The sequence below is a fragment of the Podarcis cretensis genome (genome assembly GCF_951804945.1).
Source record: "Podarcis cretensis genome assembly, chromosome: 10".
In the NCBI taxonomy this organism is placed as follows: domain Eukaryota; kingdom Metazoa; phylum Chordata; class Lepidosauria; order Squamata; family Lacertidae; genus Podarcis; species Podarcis cretensis.
Window position 1 is genome coordinate 58,057,161 of NC_137179.1, and position 18,756 is coordinate 58,075,916.

Consider the following 18,756-nt stretch of genomic DNA (forward strand, 5'->3'; position numbering starts at 1 on the left):
GCATTTGTGGCATTACAGCCAAAATGAAGCATGCAAATGAAGAACAGTATCACATAACAACATCATCAAGCCAGAGGCCTACATGCAAATTGAGCTGCTGAACATTGCAGTTTTACACCAGATGTTTCACTTTGAAATATGCTTTTAAGAAATGGGAAGAGGAGGAGTTTGGATTTGATATCCCGCCTTATCACTACCTGAAGGAGTCTCAAAGCGGCTAACATTCTCCTTTCCCTTCCTCCCCCACAAAAAACACTCTGTGAGGTGAGTGGGGCTGAGAGACTTCAGAGAAGTGTGACCAGCCCAAGGTCACCCAGCAGCTGCATGTGGAGGAGCGGAGACGCAAACCCGATTCCCCAGATTACAAGTCCACCGCTCTTAACCACTACACCACACTGGCTCTCTGGGAATTGGCAGGCTACTCTTAGCCATTTTAACTAGTCTCATATGCCTGGATGATAGAAAGCAGGTCTGGCCCAAGTCATTTGGGCACCTGAGGCCAACCACAAAATGGCACTCGCCTCCCTGCCAGGGAAGGAGGAGGTGAGTAAAGATCTACATCAGAAACAAGCGGGGGAATGAAGATCTACATTGGGATCTGCTGCCCCTGTGGATATATGCTGCCTCACCTTATCTCATGAGTGGGCTGGCCTTGCTAGAGAAGCACTTAAAAGGGGGGGGGAAATGTGGGGAAAGGTCAATCCCGAAAGGTCAATCTCCTACCATTCGACTGCATCCAGCTGCCTTGCATCCTCATTCAGTTTATTGTAGACGGCATTTCGGAGATCATCGTATGTGGCAGACTGCTTAAGTCCAAGTAGCCTGCACATAAGTTCTTTCTGGGTATATATATATAAAAAAATCAATAATAACAGATCACCATCCAATAGTCAGAACACTGAAAGTACAAGCATTTGCACCTTAAGAAAACTGCAGGTGACGAACACCAGCTTTTTCATGTGATAGTAGAAACAGTCCGCATTCAAAGCAGAAATGTGAAAAGGGGTGGGCTATGAGAAGGGCGGACGCGGATGGCACTGTGGGTTAAACCACAGAGTCTAGGGCTTGCTGATCAGAAGATCAGTGGTTCGAATCCCCGCGACGGGGTGAGCTCCTGTTGCTCGGTCCCTGCTCCTGCCAACCTAGCAGTTCAAAAGCACGTCAAAGTGCAAGTAGATAAATAGGTACTGCTCCAGCGGGAAGGTAAACGGCGTTTCCATGTGCTGCTCTGGTTTGCCAGAAGCGGCTTAGTCATGCTGACCACATGACCCGGAAGCTGTACGCCAGCTCCCGAGGCCAATAAAGCGAGATGAACGCCGCAACCCCAGAGTCGGTCATGACTGGACCTAATGGTCAGGGGTCCCTTTACCTTTATGAGAAGAGCAGAAGGTACAGCCATTGGCTGTGCAAACAGAGCTTTGTTGTCAAGAATGGGATAGCCCACTGTTGTGTGAACACTGGATTTCAAAATAATTATAGGTGTAGATGGCAAAAATACAAAGCGAACCCATTTCACACATGCCTCAGCTGCAGACTTCTCTTGGACCATGAAAACAACACTCACCCAGGTTATAGAAGCTGCTGTTGCACTGAGCATAGGACATGGCTCTGAATTTATCAGTCCTAGTTTCACAAAGCCTCCAATAGCTTTAGAATAACCCTGGAAGAACGGGGGGGGGGGGTTAGAAACTGCCACAGAACACAGGGATCAACATGCCAAACTCCCTCCCATTCCAACCTTTGAGCTTTCCTTCGATATGCCTGCATAGGTATTTCGACAGAAGGCAGCAAACGACATGCAACAAATCTGAAGACGGCTTCGGCACACACAGTTCTTGTGCAATAAGTGCCTTGCTGTGCTTTTCCTGCTGTTGTAAGCCACCCTGAAATTGGATAGGGTGCTATGCTAAAATAGTTTAAATAAAATAAACAAGCATACATACAATTGTGCTGTCAGGCCATGGGTCACTCTAACCCAGAGGTGGAGAACTTGTGCCCCTCCTTAAGTTGTTGGGACTCCAACTACAGCATGACCACTGGTTAGGGATCCGAGCAGTTATTTTTATTGATCACAGTTTCGTAATTATTCATTGTAACGGTTAAGAGTGAATTCGTGTTTCGTTATTGTTTGCCAATGTTTCAAGAGTTAATTTTATTGTGCACTATTATAGTCCAATAATTATTGAATACTACTTTATTTGATAGAAGTCGTTCCATTTTAAAGTTATGTTTCATTGTGACTTTCTGGATCAGGTTATATTACAAGGTGCGAGTTCCTGGTTGTATATTTTGTTGCTGCAAACTGCCTTGTGTGTAGTAAAATAGAAAGGCAGTATACAAATTAAAGGTGAAGTGAAAATGAAAATTAGGGCAACGCGATCAGTTCCACTACACTGGGTTCCCAGCCTAGAGGGCGCTGTAACTGCAACACGGTGAATTGAGCAGGATGGAAGGCAAATTTAAGCCTTGCCACAGGGAACCATTGAATTTTGATAAAACAAAGTCCACCCCTGCGGGGATGATGGGAGTTGTAGCTCAACAGCATCTAGAGGGTCACAGATTAGCTAACCTTGATCTAACTCAATATTTCCTCCCCCGACTAACAATTATTCTCCCAAGATCACACATAAATATCTCACAGAACATTTTCACAGCACAAAGATTCTTTCCATTGAACCCAATACCTTGTGCATGCAAAGGGTGACCTACGTCTGATCAGTTTTTTTAATAATAATTTTTATTAGTTTTCAATTACAATAATCCAATAATAGCCTCATTATAACAGTGCTAAATTATAATACAGTTATTAATACCAATCATTCAAACACCAAATGATATAATTTAGGTGGCCCCCCGCGTGCTAGCATTGATGGTTTGATGATTTACTTTATTTCTGCGTTCCAAAATCTTATTAATTTCAATTATATTCCAGTCAAGATAACAATCCTTTATACAACAACTGCAATATTAACAACTTCCATTTGTCTTAACACATTAAATCAGTGCTTTTTTTTCTGGGGGTTGGGACATTAACACATTTTGTGAATCTTTGTACTTTTGTCTATTTACTGTATTTATTTTTCCCTATTTGAACTATAAAGTCATGATTTTCTTGAGTTAAAATAAGAGTACCCCCTAAATGTGTTTTTTTAGAAAAAAGCACTGCGTTAAATGATTTATAAAACTACAGGTGAGATCACAGTTAAGGGCACACAGGACAGTCTTCATCCGAAACTCACACAAAGTAAAATGGATGCTCTCCACACCTTCGCATTTCTACAATATTTTATTACATAAGCACAGCCACAAGCTAAGCTTGGCATATCAGCCATTTACAGAACCTCCCACTCCAGCCGAATTCTCTCTTAACGGATAAAAACCATAACATACGTTCACCTGGAATTCCCCATGACCTTCACGGTACCAAACGTACTTACCCTGTATCGTAATGTTCCTCTTAACAGAGTGTGAGCTGACTGAATGCCATAGGGTTTGGCATATTTTGTACTGTCCCTGTTTGGAAAACCTTCCAAATTTAATCCTGGGAAAAAATCCATGACAGTAACAGAATCAAGCAAAGCTCCTCCGGCTGGAATATTAATAATCTAAGGATTGTGAAAAACAATAGTCAGTACTATGTTTTATAACAGGAGTCCTCACAAGCACCAAGTCCCTATTCAGAAATGTCCGTCTCCCGTGAGAAGGCAGACTGTGGATTCCTTTCATTTCTATGCAGGAGGATCCCAAACCCATCCTCAACTTCCTGTTTTCCCTCCACACCTCTCAGTATAACTACCTATGCAAACATATCCTCCAGGCTCTCCACAAGAATCCATTCAAAACTATTTAGTTTATAAGATTAACAGCGTAACGTTCAGTTTAGCAAACCAGCTCTTCGCAATAAAAATTGCTCAGTTCTCGGGTGTCTTAAACTGGAATGATTATAAACTTTGATCCTAAACATTCAAAAATGCAAGTGTCACATGGAATTACAACATCACTGAAAGTCACAGGAATAAATTGTGTTAAGATTATGACGTTTAAGTGAATTCAGGGTATGCATAGGCTCCAGCTCTTGAACTCTGCCTGGCTCAAGCAGACAATAAACACATCTCTCATATTACAACTCTGCAAACTCATGTTAAGGCTTTGGAGACACAGAGATATTCATGCGCAGAGCTATTTAGACACCAATGGTATCTCGTAACATTTCAGAAGTGATCTTAAGTTAGCTGATTGGACTACTTCAGACTGCGACCTAGACCAATCCCATCTGACAGCAAAGTTTATGCATGGGATGAGTAAACCTGGGAAATAATCAGAGTCCAAGGTAACAGCTCATGGCTACAGAACCTCACAATGACCCCAATTCTAAGGATATTAATTTTATTGGTCATTTTAATTTGATAACCACAGAAGACTTCAGTAGGGTGAGATATAAATAAATGCAGAAATGCATTTTAAATGAGAGCATCTACACGGAGTTGTCATAGAAAACAAGAAAATAAGAGACAGGCACTCTTCTACTAATCTTACTCAGAAAAATAAAATACAAGAACATGAACCCCAAGGTGCTTCTGCACATTTTGAACTCCAGTAGAACTGGTTGAACCAGATCGCTACACCAGGAGAATAGATGCATGGGCAATGATACAGGCCACAACAATCCCTGGTGCCTTGGCCTTGCTCACTTGGCCTGAGATAACAGGGCACTCAGAATTATAGCCTCAGACATTCCAAGTGTTCCTATTCTCCAGGGACATCCCTGATTTACAGAAGCCGTCCCGGTTTCTGATTCAATCCTGGAATGTCCCACTTTTCCTTAGGATGTCCCTATTTTCATTGGAGAAATGTTGGAGGGTTATGGCGTTATCTGACCCCTGAGCCGTCTGAAGGCAATCCTGTATGGGGAAGTGTTCTTTTTTAATGTTTTTATATATGTTGGAAGCTGCCCAGAGTGGCTGGGGCAACCCAGTCAGATGTGTGGGGTATAAATAGTAAAATTATCGTTAAGGAATGGGACGTCCCTATTTTCATCGGAGAAATGTTGGAGGGTATGTAGCCTAAAACAGGGTGGGCAGAAGGTAACCTAGGAACTACTGACAGATCTCTGGGGGCCTAACAGCAGATTGGCAAAGACTTCGACTCCCAATTGTTTAATGAAAAAATATTTTACAGAGAGATTAGGTTGCTAAAATGAAAGCTGGGGGGACGGGACAGGATTGTGTTTTTGTGTGTGGCAGGACTGTGAGAATGATTCCAACACAAAAAAATAAGTCCCAAGGCTACGACTGCACTCAGAGGCACTCTGTGCCTTAATTCTAAGCACGGTACATTCAGTCAAGGAGAAAAGACAGGAAAATAACTCATCAATTATTATTAGACTTAGTGATTCCCCATCTCTGCATTTATATGAAGACAACTTCACCTCTCCATTTTTTAAATACGTGGCAGGTTGAACGGTGTTGAGCAGGACTCCCTGTGGACTCCAGCTGAATTTATATCTCAAGGGGTTGCCAGAATGTTCCGGAGCGGGCAGGCCACCACAGAAGGAAGTGTAAGACACCACCTGCAGATGAAGAAAAGGAGTTGTCTCCAATTAAACTATATCCGTCCAAAAGCTCCAGGTTCATTCAGCACAGCTTTATTCTGCATTGCTGAGGCTGCAATTCCATATCCAAGTCTTCATTTAGCAGTATCCATACTTTGTTTACAAAATGACCTACTTGAGGCAACGTACAATATATTTGCAACACAGCAAAACAGATGACAACACGCTAGTTACCAGAGCAGGCCAAAAGATTGATACAAGTCCACCCCATGGCCATAACAGTTCTCCAACATCCCAGCTGCCTCCTAGTCTGGAAGCAGCCAGATGCTCATCACCCCACAGGCCCAACACAGCTGGGGGGGGGCAGAGTCAACTTTCCCCTGAACTAATGTACCTAGAACATGGGACTCATGTACCTAGAACATGGGACTCATGTACCAAGGACTAAGCCTTGCAGAACTCATGGGGGCTTCCATATGAGTGGAATGTCTTCCACTGTATGTCTTCGGCTGCCATCTTTGCTGTGAATTTTCAGGCACATCTTGAAAACATGTGCTGACAGGCAGGGCTTTTCTGTAGCCGGAACTTGCCGGAACTAAGTTCCGGCACCTCTCAGGCGAGCACCATTTTAGGAGAACCTGGGAGCTGCTTATGGTGAGTTCTGGTAACCCTTTCTAGAAAAATAGCACTGCTGACAGGCCTATTCAGTTATCATGGGTTGCCATATGTCAAAAAGTAAAAACCAGGACACCCCAAAAGTTGCTGAGCTTCCAAAATTGTTGGAACTTTTTTTACAAAATCACCAAAAAACCCGTGATTTTTCAATTGACTTGCCTAAGATCCAGGACAAAGCAATGCCTTTCGAACCTCACCCCCCCCCAGGCAGTTAATTCCGCCTTTGAAATTCCAGGAAAATCTGGACATATGGAAGCCCTAAATCATTTTAATCTTTTCTACTTTACTTCACCAAACCTTTATTAGGCATTACAAGTACAGGCCATCCGAAAACATCCATATATAACATTTTAAAATCTATGCAAATAAACAACCATGTAAAAATATGTAAAAACAAGGATTGTCATTGGAGTTTCTTCCCACTATATATAGTGCCATTCACCACTCCAAGAGATACTATTGATAAAAACTCATATTTTCTAGACGAGTCAGTCATTTTTATTTATAATGTTTCATAGTATCATTATACAGTGGTATCTCGGTTTTTGAACGTAATCTGTTCCGGAAGACCATTCGAGTGCAGAAACTTTCAAAAACCGAGGCGCAAATGGCAGTCCGCAAATTTAATAGAGAAAATTGAGAAAAGTAACATATACACCAGTGGAAGCCATTCAACTTCTGAGGTGTGTTTGAAAATGGAAGCATTTACTTCCGGGTTTACCGCATTTGGAAACCGAAACGTTCATCAATGGAGACATTCAAAAACGGAGGTATCACTGTATATAGTTGTTCGCCATCTTGTTATGAGTGAGAGGCATACAAATATTTTTATCAATAAAATACGTTCCATTTATTTTGCCATTAGTGTGTGGACCCTCAGGTCCAGGCCTCCAGGCTCCTTTCTCTGGAACTTTCTCCAGGTCGTGCCCCTCAGTTGGTCCTGCTTCACACCCCGAGTGTTGTCCCTGACTGGATTGAGTCCTTGAACTCTGATCTTGCCTGTTGCTTGTCTGGATAGATGACACCGAGGGGATTGCAAGAGGGTGTGTTTGTGGAAAATAGCCAACTGTACAGAACACTTGCTTCTGGCTCCACCCACCTGGCAAGCGGCCCTCAAAAGGCTGAACAGAAGGGAACATGGCCCTCAGGTTCCCCACCTCTGGCCTATAGGATTGAACCCTTAATCTTGATTTATATTAGCTGGATCCCCTGTGTGCAATCGTATTCCTGTATGGAATTCCATATTGGCCCAGAGATGCAAAGATGATAAAGACCCTACCAGAGAACAATGGCAGATCAAGCTGATGGATTATGCCAAAATGGCTAAAATAACCGGAAGAATCAGAAATCAGGAAAGCCAAAATTTTAATAAGGAATGGAGAAAATTTATAGTTTATCTTAAAAACCATTCTAACCAGTTAAAATCGTTAGTAGGATTGGAATAACACTTGTAGTTTAATGGTGGATTTTGGACATAATGGAGAGGTTATTATAAAAGATGCAGAAGGAAATGATTAACAATAGGAACCACAAAGGGGAGGAAGGGAAGTCCAGGAGATTCTTTGGAATCTTGTTTCTATGTTGTACGTTGGATACATGACTGTAAAGTTTTAATCTGAAAAACCATTTAATTAAATTTATTTTTTAAATGTAATTCCATATTTAAAGGAATTCAAAGGAAATAGCCTGGACTTCACTTCTATTCTACCACCCTGTCTCTGTGTGAGGCAGTAGCTGATGCCTAAGTGAAAAAGGAAGAAAATACAAAATTTTAGATTTGGAGCTGGGAAGGGTGGAAGGAGTGGGATGTTCTAAGCCCAGTGGGTGACAGCTGATAAACCCACAACAAAGGAGGTATTATAGAATAGGAGCGGTGCGGAGGGGAAGACCTCTGAACAGATTGATTACTTATTAAGCTTACCGTAGCCCCCACTTCTTTCGCTTTATCAATACACTCCATCGCCAGCATATGATCAAGCCCAGGATCCAGACCCATTTCGCTGATAACGGTAATGCCAGCCGCCTCGACACTGAAATAAGAGGGTGTATTATTTCAAAACAAGAATCCTGTAACAGGGCATCTTTACAGACCAAAACAACATACCCCCAAGATTTCCAATGGGGAAATTGAGGCACCGCATCGCTCTGTCAATCTGGGATGTCCCGCTTCAATTAGGACACTTGGGAGGCACCAAAACACAAATCAAACTCAATGGTTCACAGACAATATGAGTATAGATAGGGGACCCACATCCAGACAACTGAATCTGTGCAACCCTTTTTTACAAGGAGAGCAAGGAGGAACGGTACGCCCTTCTCCCATTGTTCTGCACACTTGAACAGAACTTAGAAAACATGACTGCGCTTTTCATTTGCATCAGTAAAGCTTAAACTACCTGCCTTTGCTAAAGACTCTGTGGAGTCGTCTACACAGCTGCCAATAAAATGTTTCAAATGTGTTGTAAAGTGCAATATACAAATGTGACGCTAGATGGCGACAGTGAGCTATGGCAAATTCAATGTCTTTTTCAAAACTTTTTTTTTAAGCATTTTTATAAGTGTGCAGGTGCCACCTGTTATCTATATCATGAGTTCTGAGCCACCAGTGGGCTGTAAAAAGGGACCTTTGAGGAAGCCATAAAGCTATGATCAATGGTTGCTAAAGTGGTTCCATGTATAAGCAGTGGTACTTGCCACAGTGACACTATTTTCACAATGCATGTTCCAGCATCGAGTCAAGAGATGTGCATGAAAGATCTGGCTAGGTTTTTCCAGCCACTCTGGGTGGCTTACAGCACATGAAAAATTGTAAAACGTTAAGACATTTAAAAATTCCTGATACAGGGTTGCTTTCTCCCTTTAGTAGGGAGAACATAAGAGAGACTTACCTTTCCTGCAGCTCTTTCATAGCAGGTGTCAGGTAACTGGCAGTAACCATATTCACCTTGTTGTCAATGCACTTCTTAGCAACCACAGGGTGGAATGTGTAAGGCAACAAGCTAAAAAGACAAATGAGAAGGTCAGACACTAGAAAATGTGAACTTAGGATGACCTGCTCTATCCTTGACTCTCAAAGAGGCATGTTACCAACAAGGGAACCATTCCTGCATGTCTATTCATCTCAAGGGACAACGTATGTGTGGCACAGTATGGGGAAGACAATTCCATGTGAAATATTAAAGCCTGGTTTTTATAATGATGCTAAAATGAAAGGGTCACCCATGAATGAGGGAGCCACAACCAATTCTGCGGTATCCTTGTCAAGCATGCAGTTGAAAGAATGGGCTTCTCTCACAAATACACACTTCAGTGCATCTTTTAAAAGCGTTAACACATGAAGGAACACCCGGTAGCTGCATTTTGGGCTTTTCCACAAAAGCATCCTCTTTTAGCCTGAAGTTCAGTACCATCACTACCAGGTAAAATCGTCAAGAGCTAACCTGGCCCATTGCACCCACACCATGGGGAATCGCTGAAGCACCTACACCATGGGTAGGCAAACTAAGGCCCAGGGCCGGATCCGGCCCAAACGCCTTCTAATTCCAGCCTGCGGACAGTCCGGGAATCAGTGTGTTTTTACATGAGCAGAATGTGTCCTTTTATTTAAAATGCATCTCTGGGTTATTTGTGGGGCCTGCCTGGGTTTTTTTACATGAGTAGAATGTGGCCTTTTATTATGCATTTCTGGGTTATTTGGGGCATAAGAATTCATTCGTTGTTTTTTTCCAAAATATAATCCGGCCCCCCACAAGGTCTGAGGGACAGTGGACCGGCCCCCTGCTGAAAAAGTTTGCTGACCCCTGATCTATGCGATCACCAGAACATACTCACCTGATAACAAGGTTGTGCTTCTTCACCATGGCCTCTAATCTCTTCTCGTCTTCGGTGACATCCACAACGACAGGAACAACATTGCTGTATTTCTTAGCCAGCTGCTCAAGTTGTTTCTTCATGACAGATGCTGTCATAGAGCAAGAACATTGGCTGAAAGCGATAGACAAGACTTCCTCCTCTTGAGCTCCCATTAAATAAGCATTCAATCATAACCTCTCAGCAAGTTTTAGACAACTTAGTCATGTAGTGTCATGCAACCTCGGCAGGACCAATTCTGTATAAAATGGAGGGGGGTGTGCCTGGTTTAAATTTAGAAGCTTTCGGAGAAATTAACTGGGCCCCGGATAGCATGGGTTGCTGCTCTTCCTTGTTTTAAATGGTGTGTCATGGAATATTATTTTTTGATGAGGGGGTGGATTTTCTTTACTGGTAGATTCCCCTTTTCTGTATAAAATTGTGACACATTGCCACCAGGAAGAATGAACCCCTTTGTCCACCCCATCCTCTGTCCAGCTGCCAAGGGAGCCTTCGGGACTCCACATTCCCAGGACCCCTCCCTTTTGCCCAGTGTTAGAAATTCCCAAGGGATCAGATGCATTTTGCAATTGCCACAGGTCCAATTGTGACCACATGGAGATTTCTGGATGCCAGGCTAACATCTCCATCCGGCTGGGCCTTCAGCTTTCTTAAGCCTGGTAAAGGTAAAGGGACCCCTGACCATTAGGTCCAGTCATGACCGACTCTGGGGTTGCGGCGCTCATCTCGCTTTACTGGCCGAGGGAGATGGCTTTTGTCCACAGACAGCTTCCGGGTCACGTGGCCAGCATGACTAAGCTGCTTCTGGTGAACCAGAGCAGTGCACGGAAACACCATTTACCTCCCCACCGGAGCGGTACCTATTTATCTACTTGCACTTTGACGTGCTTTCGAACTGCTAGGTTGGCAGGAGCAGGGCCCGAGCAACGGGAGCTTACCCCATCACGGGGATTTGAACTGCCGACCTTCTGATCAGCAAATCCTAGGCTCTGTGGTTTAACCCACAGCGCCACCCGCGTCCTGTCTTAAGCCTATTTTTAAGCCTATTTCTTTGCATTTACATCCCACCTTTGTCTTCAAGGAATACTTGGTTCTCCACTCCCCTGGTTAATCCCTACAATGACCCTGTGAGTTAGGTTAAGAGGCTGTGACGGACCCAAAGTCACCCGCTCAGTTTTGGTAAATCCATTCCAGAACTTTGCAAGACCCAACTAAAACTAAGCTAATCCATGCAGGCAAAGCAGTACCTGTTCTAGGATAAAGGCTCAACGAAGAAACTGTTAGTGGGGGAAAGAAATCAAGAAGATCAACGAATGAAAGACTAAAAGATGGCTAGGTCTTAGAAGCTCTAAGCCACTCACTCCTACAAAAGTCTCCACCAACAGAGGTGGGCATTGTAATAGCCAGCAGGCCATGTGTGACAGCCAGCCTTTGGTACAGCTTGCGAACTAGCGGTCTTGTTTAAACAAACTAAATTTATAGCATTTGTGACTGTTGAGAACATGATGGAATCATGCCTGAAATGCTCAGATTTATTTATTTTAATAGCCTGAGTTTCAAATCTGTTAGCTTTCAAATCTCTGTGTTTCTGAAAAATAATGCAAATATAGGATCTGGGAAAGTTCATAAAATAACCTACAGAAACAGAAAGGAAAACAATGTCTTCCAATAATAAGGCTCAGAAGCAGATAACCATTCCATGTAAGATGTTGAAAACCTGGATTTGCAAAAGATATTGCATTGTTTGTTTCCCTCTCAGGCAAGTATCTAATGTATGTATACATTCAGGCTTCAAGACACACAGAAGATGAAACAAAGTCCACAGCCATCTCCTTCGAGACACCCGCTTGCCTTTCTGCTTTGACCAGCTTCCTTAAGACATAGCTCCTAACAGATATGATACAGTAGGTACACGTCACAGTAAACCATACATGAGCCAGTTGAACTCCTTTGAGCCTCTCTTCCTACTGTGGAGAAACAAACCACAATACCTGGCTGAGCATTATATGTGAGTGACGGTTTATTTCACCCTCAACAAACCACAATGTGTAGAAAACAGTCTGTGGTTTGTTTCTTTCATGTGCTAACAGAAGGGAGCAAAGGGGCCTAGAGAAGCGCATTCACAGTAAGCCATTAACTATGGTTTACTGTGGCATGCAAATTGACTACGGTTTACAGTGACATGCAAATTTACTATGGTTTACTGTGACATGCAAATTACCTACGGTTTACCGTGACATGCAAACTGGGCCAATGCAGTCACTCTGTGAACAGAAGGAGTCTTTGTACTCAAGGAAACTTGTGAACTTAGAAAGGCCTTTTCCATCAGTGTAATTCTCCCCGCATGAGCAGAAATCCCAGCCTTTGGAGCCCTGGAAGCCTTCAAAACGGAGTTGCTTCCATGGGCATGATGTGTATTTGTCTTTCGATGAACCGAGTGGAAGGCTATGAGTCATAGGCAAGGGGAGAGTTTGTGTGTGAATTCAACAGTGCTTAGTTTGATTTTGGCTGTTGGTTGGTTGATGCTGTTAATCTTGTTTCGTGGATTAGGAGAGCTGTAATGCTTTGCGAATTTTATAATGTGACTTTTCCTGGGGTTGTCCTTTTTAGCCAATTTTTTGTTTTGTTAAGAGTGTTTTACAGAAGGTGGCTGTTTTACTGATGCTTTGTTAATTGTTTTATACAATTCATGTTGTGACGTTGTTGGATATATGTTGGATATATTTATTGTATGTAAGCCAAGGGCCTTCCAGGTAGCGGTGCCTGCCCTGTGGAATCCCTTCCCATCAGATGTCAAGGAAATAAACAACTATCTGACTTTTAGAATACATCTGAAGGCAGCCCTGTTTAGGGAAGCTTTTAATGTTTGATGTTTTATTGTGTTTTTAATATTCTGTTGGGAGCTGCCAAGAGTGGCTGGGGAAATGCAGCCAGAAGGGCAGGGTATAAATAAATGTATTATTATTATTATTATTATTATTATTATTATTATTATTATTGGCACAGAAATATAATAAATGAAATTCATTCCGTGTATGGAGCTACAGTGCTAGATCTCACCCAATGGCTGTACTTTGTAATGAAAAATAAGGAGCACTGATCTGAGTATCAGGTATGTTAGGACTTCAGATAGGAAATATTTACTTATACAAAGGCAACACTCTCAAGTCCTTTGTGCTTCTAATGCTATGGTCTTACTTACAAACCTGCTGTTATTTCAATGTTGGGATCTCTCGTGAGGTATTCTATCACAGGGCCCGAGACATAGCCAGATCCAAGTATCAAGATCTTCCTCTTTTTATCCATGGTCAGTGACTGGGTGTACTCCCTAGAAGAGACAAAAGTCAGTAAAGAGAATAAGTCAACAAAATAGGCTTCAACAACTGGTATGTTTTAAAGTAAGTTTTGAAAGCAAGGAAGGAGCTCTCTTTAACACAATGGTTTCAATCCAGTCTTCCAGAAAATTCTAACATTAGCCAAAACACTTTCAGTCTCAATTAGGAGTGGAAAAGGAACCAGACGAGCACAGCAAAATTTTAGGTCTCCAGCCCACAACAACTGTGGGGTCTGCTCTGCATTTATTTTTTTTTATGTTTCCAAGGAAAACTATGAAAATTACTCCTGGCATATCATCTCTTTAAAACACGTTTGAATGTGCTTTTCTGTGCTAATTTTGTTTTGCTAAATGGCATCGTTATGATCATGATCAATATGAAAATAAAAGTTAAAAACTCTGGCTTTTAAAGGCTCCAGGGAAGAGAAGTGGCTCAGTGACAGAAAATCTTCCTTGCAGGATAAACCTGGATAAACACTACCAGTCCAGATAGACCAGGGCGGTCCAACAAGCAGTCTTTGGAACTTTTTGGGTGGACTCTGGGACCCTGCCAGGTCTCAGGCCACCCCACACATGACGAGATGCGGGTTCCACGTCAAAGCTCTCTTGCAACCCCCTTGGCATGAATAGTCCGGCCTCCCTGGTGTAGACAACACTCGGCTACATTGATTAACGGCCTGGCTTGATCTAAGGCGCCTTTGCATGTTCCCATGTGACCTGACAGCATGACTTGCTAAAGAGATACTCCAGAATAAGCTAGCCTGACACCGTTAAAAAAAGGGTCAACTTAAAACTTGACTACAACTTTAAGTTACTGAATCTTAGAATAAGGAGGCATGAACAAAGAAAACATTTCTCTTACAGCCCTTGGGTAGGTAAAAAGGTAAAGGACCCCTAGATGGTTAAGTCCAGTCAAAGGCGACTATGGGGTTGCGGCGCTCATCTCGCTTTCAGGTCGAGGGAACCAGCGTTTGTCCACAGACACCTTTCCAGGTCATGTGGCCAGCATGACTAAACCACTTCAGAAACCAGAGTTCACAGAAATGTCGTTTACCTTTCCGCCGCAGTGGTACCTATTTATCTACTTGCACTAGTATGCTTTTGAACTGCTAGGTTGGCAGGAGCTGGGACAGAGCAACGGGAGCTCACTCTGTTGTGGGGATTTGAACCACCAACCTTCCGATTGGCAAGCCCAAGAGGCTCAGTGGTTAGACCACAGCACCACCCGTGTCCTTGGATGGAGGAACCAGGTCCCTACAGGCTGTGTGTCTTCAAGGTTTGGGCTTTGACATATTTTAAGGATGAAACTTTGGGAAGCCTATCCCTCCCCAACATGAGAACTGAAACACTAAAAAAGAAAAGAAAAGCTGAGAACCTAGATCAAGGAGCCTCATCCTTTGCCTTCCACTTCCTGTTGGACTGTAACTTCCAGGATCACAGAGCAGGTGCGAACCAAAGACTATCAGGAGGGCAGCTGCTTCCCCAATCCCTGAGCTAGATCTTTTCTCAATAACTTTCTCTTGAGGTTGCTCAGTGGATAGATTTTGTTCTCATTTTCTGGAGCTAACTGTTTCCTATGTACAAGATCAGAAAGGAATTTTCCCGTGTAGCTGAGATCTCTTCACTGTTGTACAGTGGTGCCTCGCAAGACGAAAAGAATCCGTTGCGCGAGTCTCTTCGTCTTGCGGTTTTTTCGTCTTGCGAAGCAAGCCCATTAGCGGATTAGCGGATTAGTTCTATTAGCAGCTTAAGGGATCAGCTGATAAGCGGCTTAGCGGCTTAGCGGATCAGCTGTTAAGCGGCTTAGCGGATAAGCGGCTTAGAAAAAGGGGGGGGGAGGGGAAAAAACCCACAGGAGCTCGCAAGACATTTTCGTCTTGCGAAGCAAGCCCATAGGAAATTCGTTTTGCTAAGCACCTCGAAAACGGAAAACCCTTTCATCTAGCGGGTTTTCCGTCTTGTGAGGCATTCATCTTGCGGGGCACCACTGTATTTCAATTCTATTCTTTTGCAGCCAGTTCTTTCATTTGAACACTGCCTCCTCCTCAGCACAGCCCCCCCCCCCGAAGTCACTTTTTTCTAGTGAAAACTACCCCCTGCTTATTTTTTTCCCAAGAGCCCTTTGGGGACCCCATGGCATTCTTTTAGTAAACTCACAGAGGAAATTATCAAAATGTGGAATCGTTAACATGTCTCTGAACAACCTGCAGAGAAGATCCACAAGTTGGCTTCTGCATCAGCGCCATTAGAATAAATACTTGTGACAGCTGTGCCACACGCATGCTTCGCCACAGAAAACAAGGTAGGAATAACCCATCAGCACTGAAACACAATATGACACAACAATTCAAAACTTTAGTCAGATATGCTGGGGGTGGGGAGAGAAAGCTATATTACCTGCGCTCCCTCAGTTTCTGGATATATTTATACTTATCAGTCAGTGAACCATTGGACGCAATCACTGCCTACAAAAGTATACGAAACACATCATTACTTTCCTTGTGGCTGACCTCGCCATGCCTTGTTAAGAGAGAAAAAAAGGAGTCAATTGACTTGCAAGACTTACGTCTCTAACTACAGGTGAGTAATTCTGGCTTTCAAGGGGCTCCGAGGCTTCAGATAACAGCTGTGGAGATCAAGGTTTCCCGTCAGAGCACTTGCTTTCAGACAGATAATTATCTTTCACAGATAAGAGTCTCGGAAAAGTATAATTCATTAAAAACAAGGCAACCGTCAAGATTTAAACTGAGGTTAAAATGCAGACTGTGTTGCTAGTCAGGCTACTTCGAAGACCTGAAATTCTCCTGACCTTCAATTGTCAATTAAATTCTTCTTCCTAGATTCACTTCCCCCTTCCACCCCGCTTCACAGAGCCGCTGTGCCACCATTTAGGCAAGATATAATACGCATGAAACAAATCTTGTTGCCATGTATATCTATATAGCGTGACGCCCGCAAGCAGGACCAACAGGCTGGAGAACCGAGTCAGGATTAGGGGGAAGGCCAAAAAGACAAGGGACAAATTCTATTTGTGGTTTCCTTAGTAGAGATTTGGGAACCACTAATCAAGACAGACATGTGTAACTCTGGAAATCTCATTCTTTCACCTATACAAGAGCTAAACTTAAGAGACAGGATGGCTGGGGAAAGCTCTCCTAACTACACAAAGTGGTGATAAGCGATGAGATTGTATTTTCTGACTGACCAGAGAAGAGATAAGTTAACACTGGCAAGTTACCTGCCCAGGGCTGCTCCAACATATTTTCCTGCCTCAGGTGATGCAGCAACTTGTCTCCCCAAGATGCACAGTGCTAACTCTTAGTGTTAGAAACTGAGATATGAAAGCTAGGAGCTAAGTGGCACCCGAAACTGAGGTTACAGGCGGAACAACAGAATGGCTGGGCGCTTTTTTTTTTTTAAATAACAAAAATACAAAGCTGAAAATGGATGAACTGCAACTAAAATATTATGTTCATTTATACACGGTCTAGTCCTTCCCCTGCCCACCCCCCTAATATTATTAAGAGGGTCTCTTTTCCAGTCTTCAGAGAGTAGTGGGTGTAGCAGGAACCCCCCCCCCCATCATTCAGTTTGTACAAACTTCACACACACTCACACTCACACACTACATACGCTACGCTTCTGTTATAAATTCATAGAAAATCAACCATGCATCGGATTTGCACTGTTCTACTTTTATTTTACTCCATAAACGAAGGACTACAAAATGGGGAAGGTTTGATACAGGGCACCATAATCCCTTCACCATCCCAGCACATCCACAGGAGCCCTGCCCAGTTGCTATGCCAACCCTGATGGTCCTAGACAGAAGACAATCAAGATCACAAAGAACTTGCATATGGGAATGGATTCAGCATGGACTGGAACAAAGGACAATGATCAGATCTTCCCTCAGGGGGCAGGAAACTGGGACTACCTTTTGTCTTCAGAAAATGACTCATGGGGAGGAGGAGAAGGGAACCAGCCAGGTGACAGGACACTCAGGTTACTACCACAATTCCTCCCTCAACCCCTCCTTTCTGTAATGTATGCATGATGTTTCTGGGGGTGGGCTTGACCTAGAGGATGGGAATTTCAAAAGTTTTTATAAGGTCTTGCACACCATTTTTCTGTGTCTTTCCTCTCTCCTGCAAGTGAGGGGAGCACCCTGTTGCAACAGTCAATAAAGGCCAAGCCTACAGGCTGCTGATTTGCTCCAATTTACTCTGGTTGGTGTCTTTACTTTTTGTCCAAGGGAGCCCTCGGATTTTTCCGGTAACATGGGGAGGCAGAAAAAGGTTGTCTTTTCCTTCCACTCTGCGGTTTTAATCGAAAATCTCAGGCGCAGGGCTGCGCCCAGAGCACAGAAACTGATGCAATTCCCTGTCGCAAAATGTGCCTAGACACAATGGGAGTTTCAAACACTGCTTAATGCTGACCTGAGACATTTTGGTCCCTGAGGTGACAAACAAGATGGCGCCCACAGCCACTTCCACACAGAGCATTTCATGGGATGGGAGCTGAATCTTATTTCAAAACAGGTTACAGGATTATGTCCCCTACTGCAACTGGACCAAGGCTCAGGAGAGGCCGTGCGCCAACAGAGGAGGGTGACCAGGGTCTCAGGGAGAACAGCCAGGGGCTACTGCTGCTGCAACTGCCTCTGGGAATATGGCCCCTGAGACAGTTGCCTCACTCTTGTTTGGCTGTTTTGTGGTAACTCAAAAACCGGGGAGTTTTTATGGTTGTGGCCTATGTCTAAGCAAAGCTCCACACACAACACATACACTTTAGTTCAGCCGGTCTTACTTCCAGTATATTACAGTGGATCCTCAGGTTATGTTACCTTTGGGTAACGTAACTTTCGGGTTACAAACACAGCAAACCTAGAAGTGTATTCTTCTGGGTTTCGCCAGACATACATGCGTAGAAGTGCTTTATTGCACCGCGCATGTGCGCAGAAGTGGCACCTCTACTTGCGGATTTTTCAGGGTACATACAGACCCCTGGGATGAATTACCGTACATTCATATCCAGAGGGTCCACTGTATTATTATTTATTAATTAAATTTATTGGTCACTTTCTCTTGCCATGCATAGGATTGTACAGTTAATCACTTGAATTATTACAAGCATATACAACGGCCTTTAATGAGCAGCAAAAAGAAAATGCTGTCTTTATAAGATAATCATTTCCCCCTCTTTTTAATTCAACAGGGAATTGGAAGTGGTCAGATTATGTGTCGCGATGACCTGTGTCAAAATAAAAAATGTTACAGGGGCTCCATACCACAGTGCAGTATGGAGGGTAGATGGTTTGTGGCAT

At 43.3% G+C, this 18,756-nt stretch overlaps 1 protein-coding gene and 1 long non-coding RNA gene across 4 annotated transcripts in view; one reads left to right on the forward strand and one right to left on the reverse strand.

Annotated features, from left to right (window-relative positions):
- Positions 1-18,756, reverse strand: part of AASS (aminoadipate-semialdehyde synthase) — a 46,457-nt gene that overhangs the window by 12,053 nt on the left and 15,648 nt on the right. For 2 of the 3 annotated variants that reach the window (XM_079994135.1, XM_079994134.1), the window contains 10 exons: positions 15,997-16,056; positions 15,828-15,895; positions 13,303-13,424; positions 10,058-10,187; positions 9,115-9,225; positions 8,148-8,256; positions 5,429-5,569; positions 3,438-3,605; positions 1,565-1,660; positions 724-839 (listed from right to left, as the gene is read on the reverse strand). In XM_079994135.1, the coding sequence (XP_079850261.1) occupies positions 724-839; positions 1,565-1,660; positions 3,438-3,605; positions 5,429-5,569; positions 8,148-8,256; positions 9,115-9,225; positions 10,058-10,187; positions 13,303-13,424; positions 15,828-15,895; positions 15,997-16,056 (1,121 nt within the window). Of the gene's footprint in view, positions 1-723; positions 840-1,564; positions 1,661-3,437; positions 3,606-5,428; positions 5,570-8,147; positions 8,257-9,114; positions 9,226-10,057; positions 10,188-11,343; positions 11,374-13,302; positions 13,425-15,827; positions 15,896-15,996; positions 16,057-18,756 lie in introns of all 3 variants that reach the window. The other variant, XM_079994136.1, reaches the window with a different exon arrangement.
- Positions 3,615-5,276, forward strand: LOC307226067. Its single transcript, XR_013843311.1, has 2 exons — positions 3,615-3,765; positions 3,818-5,276. It is a non-coding gene; the product is annotated as an uncharacterized lncRNA (long non-coding RNA).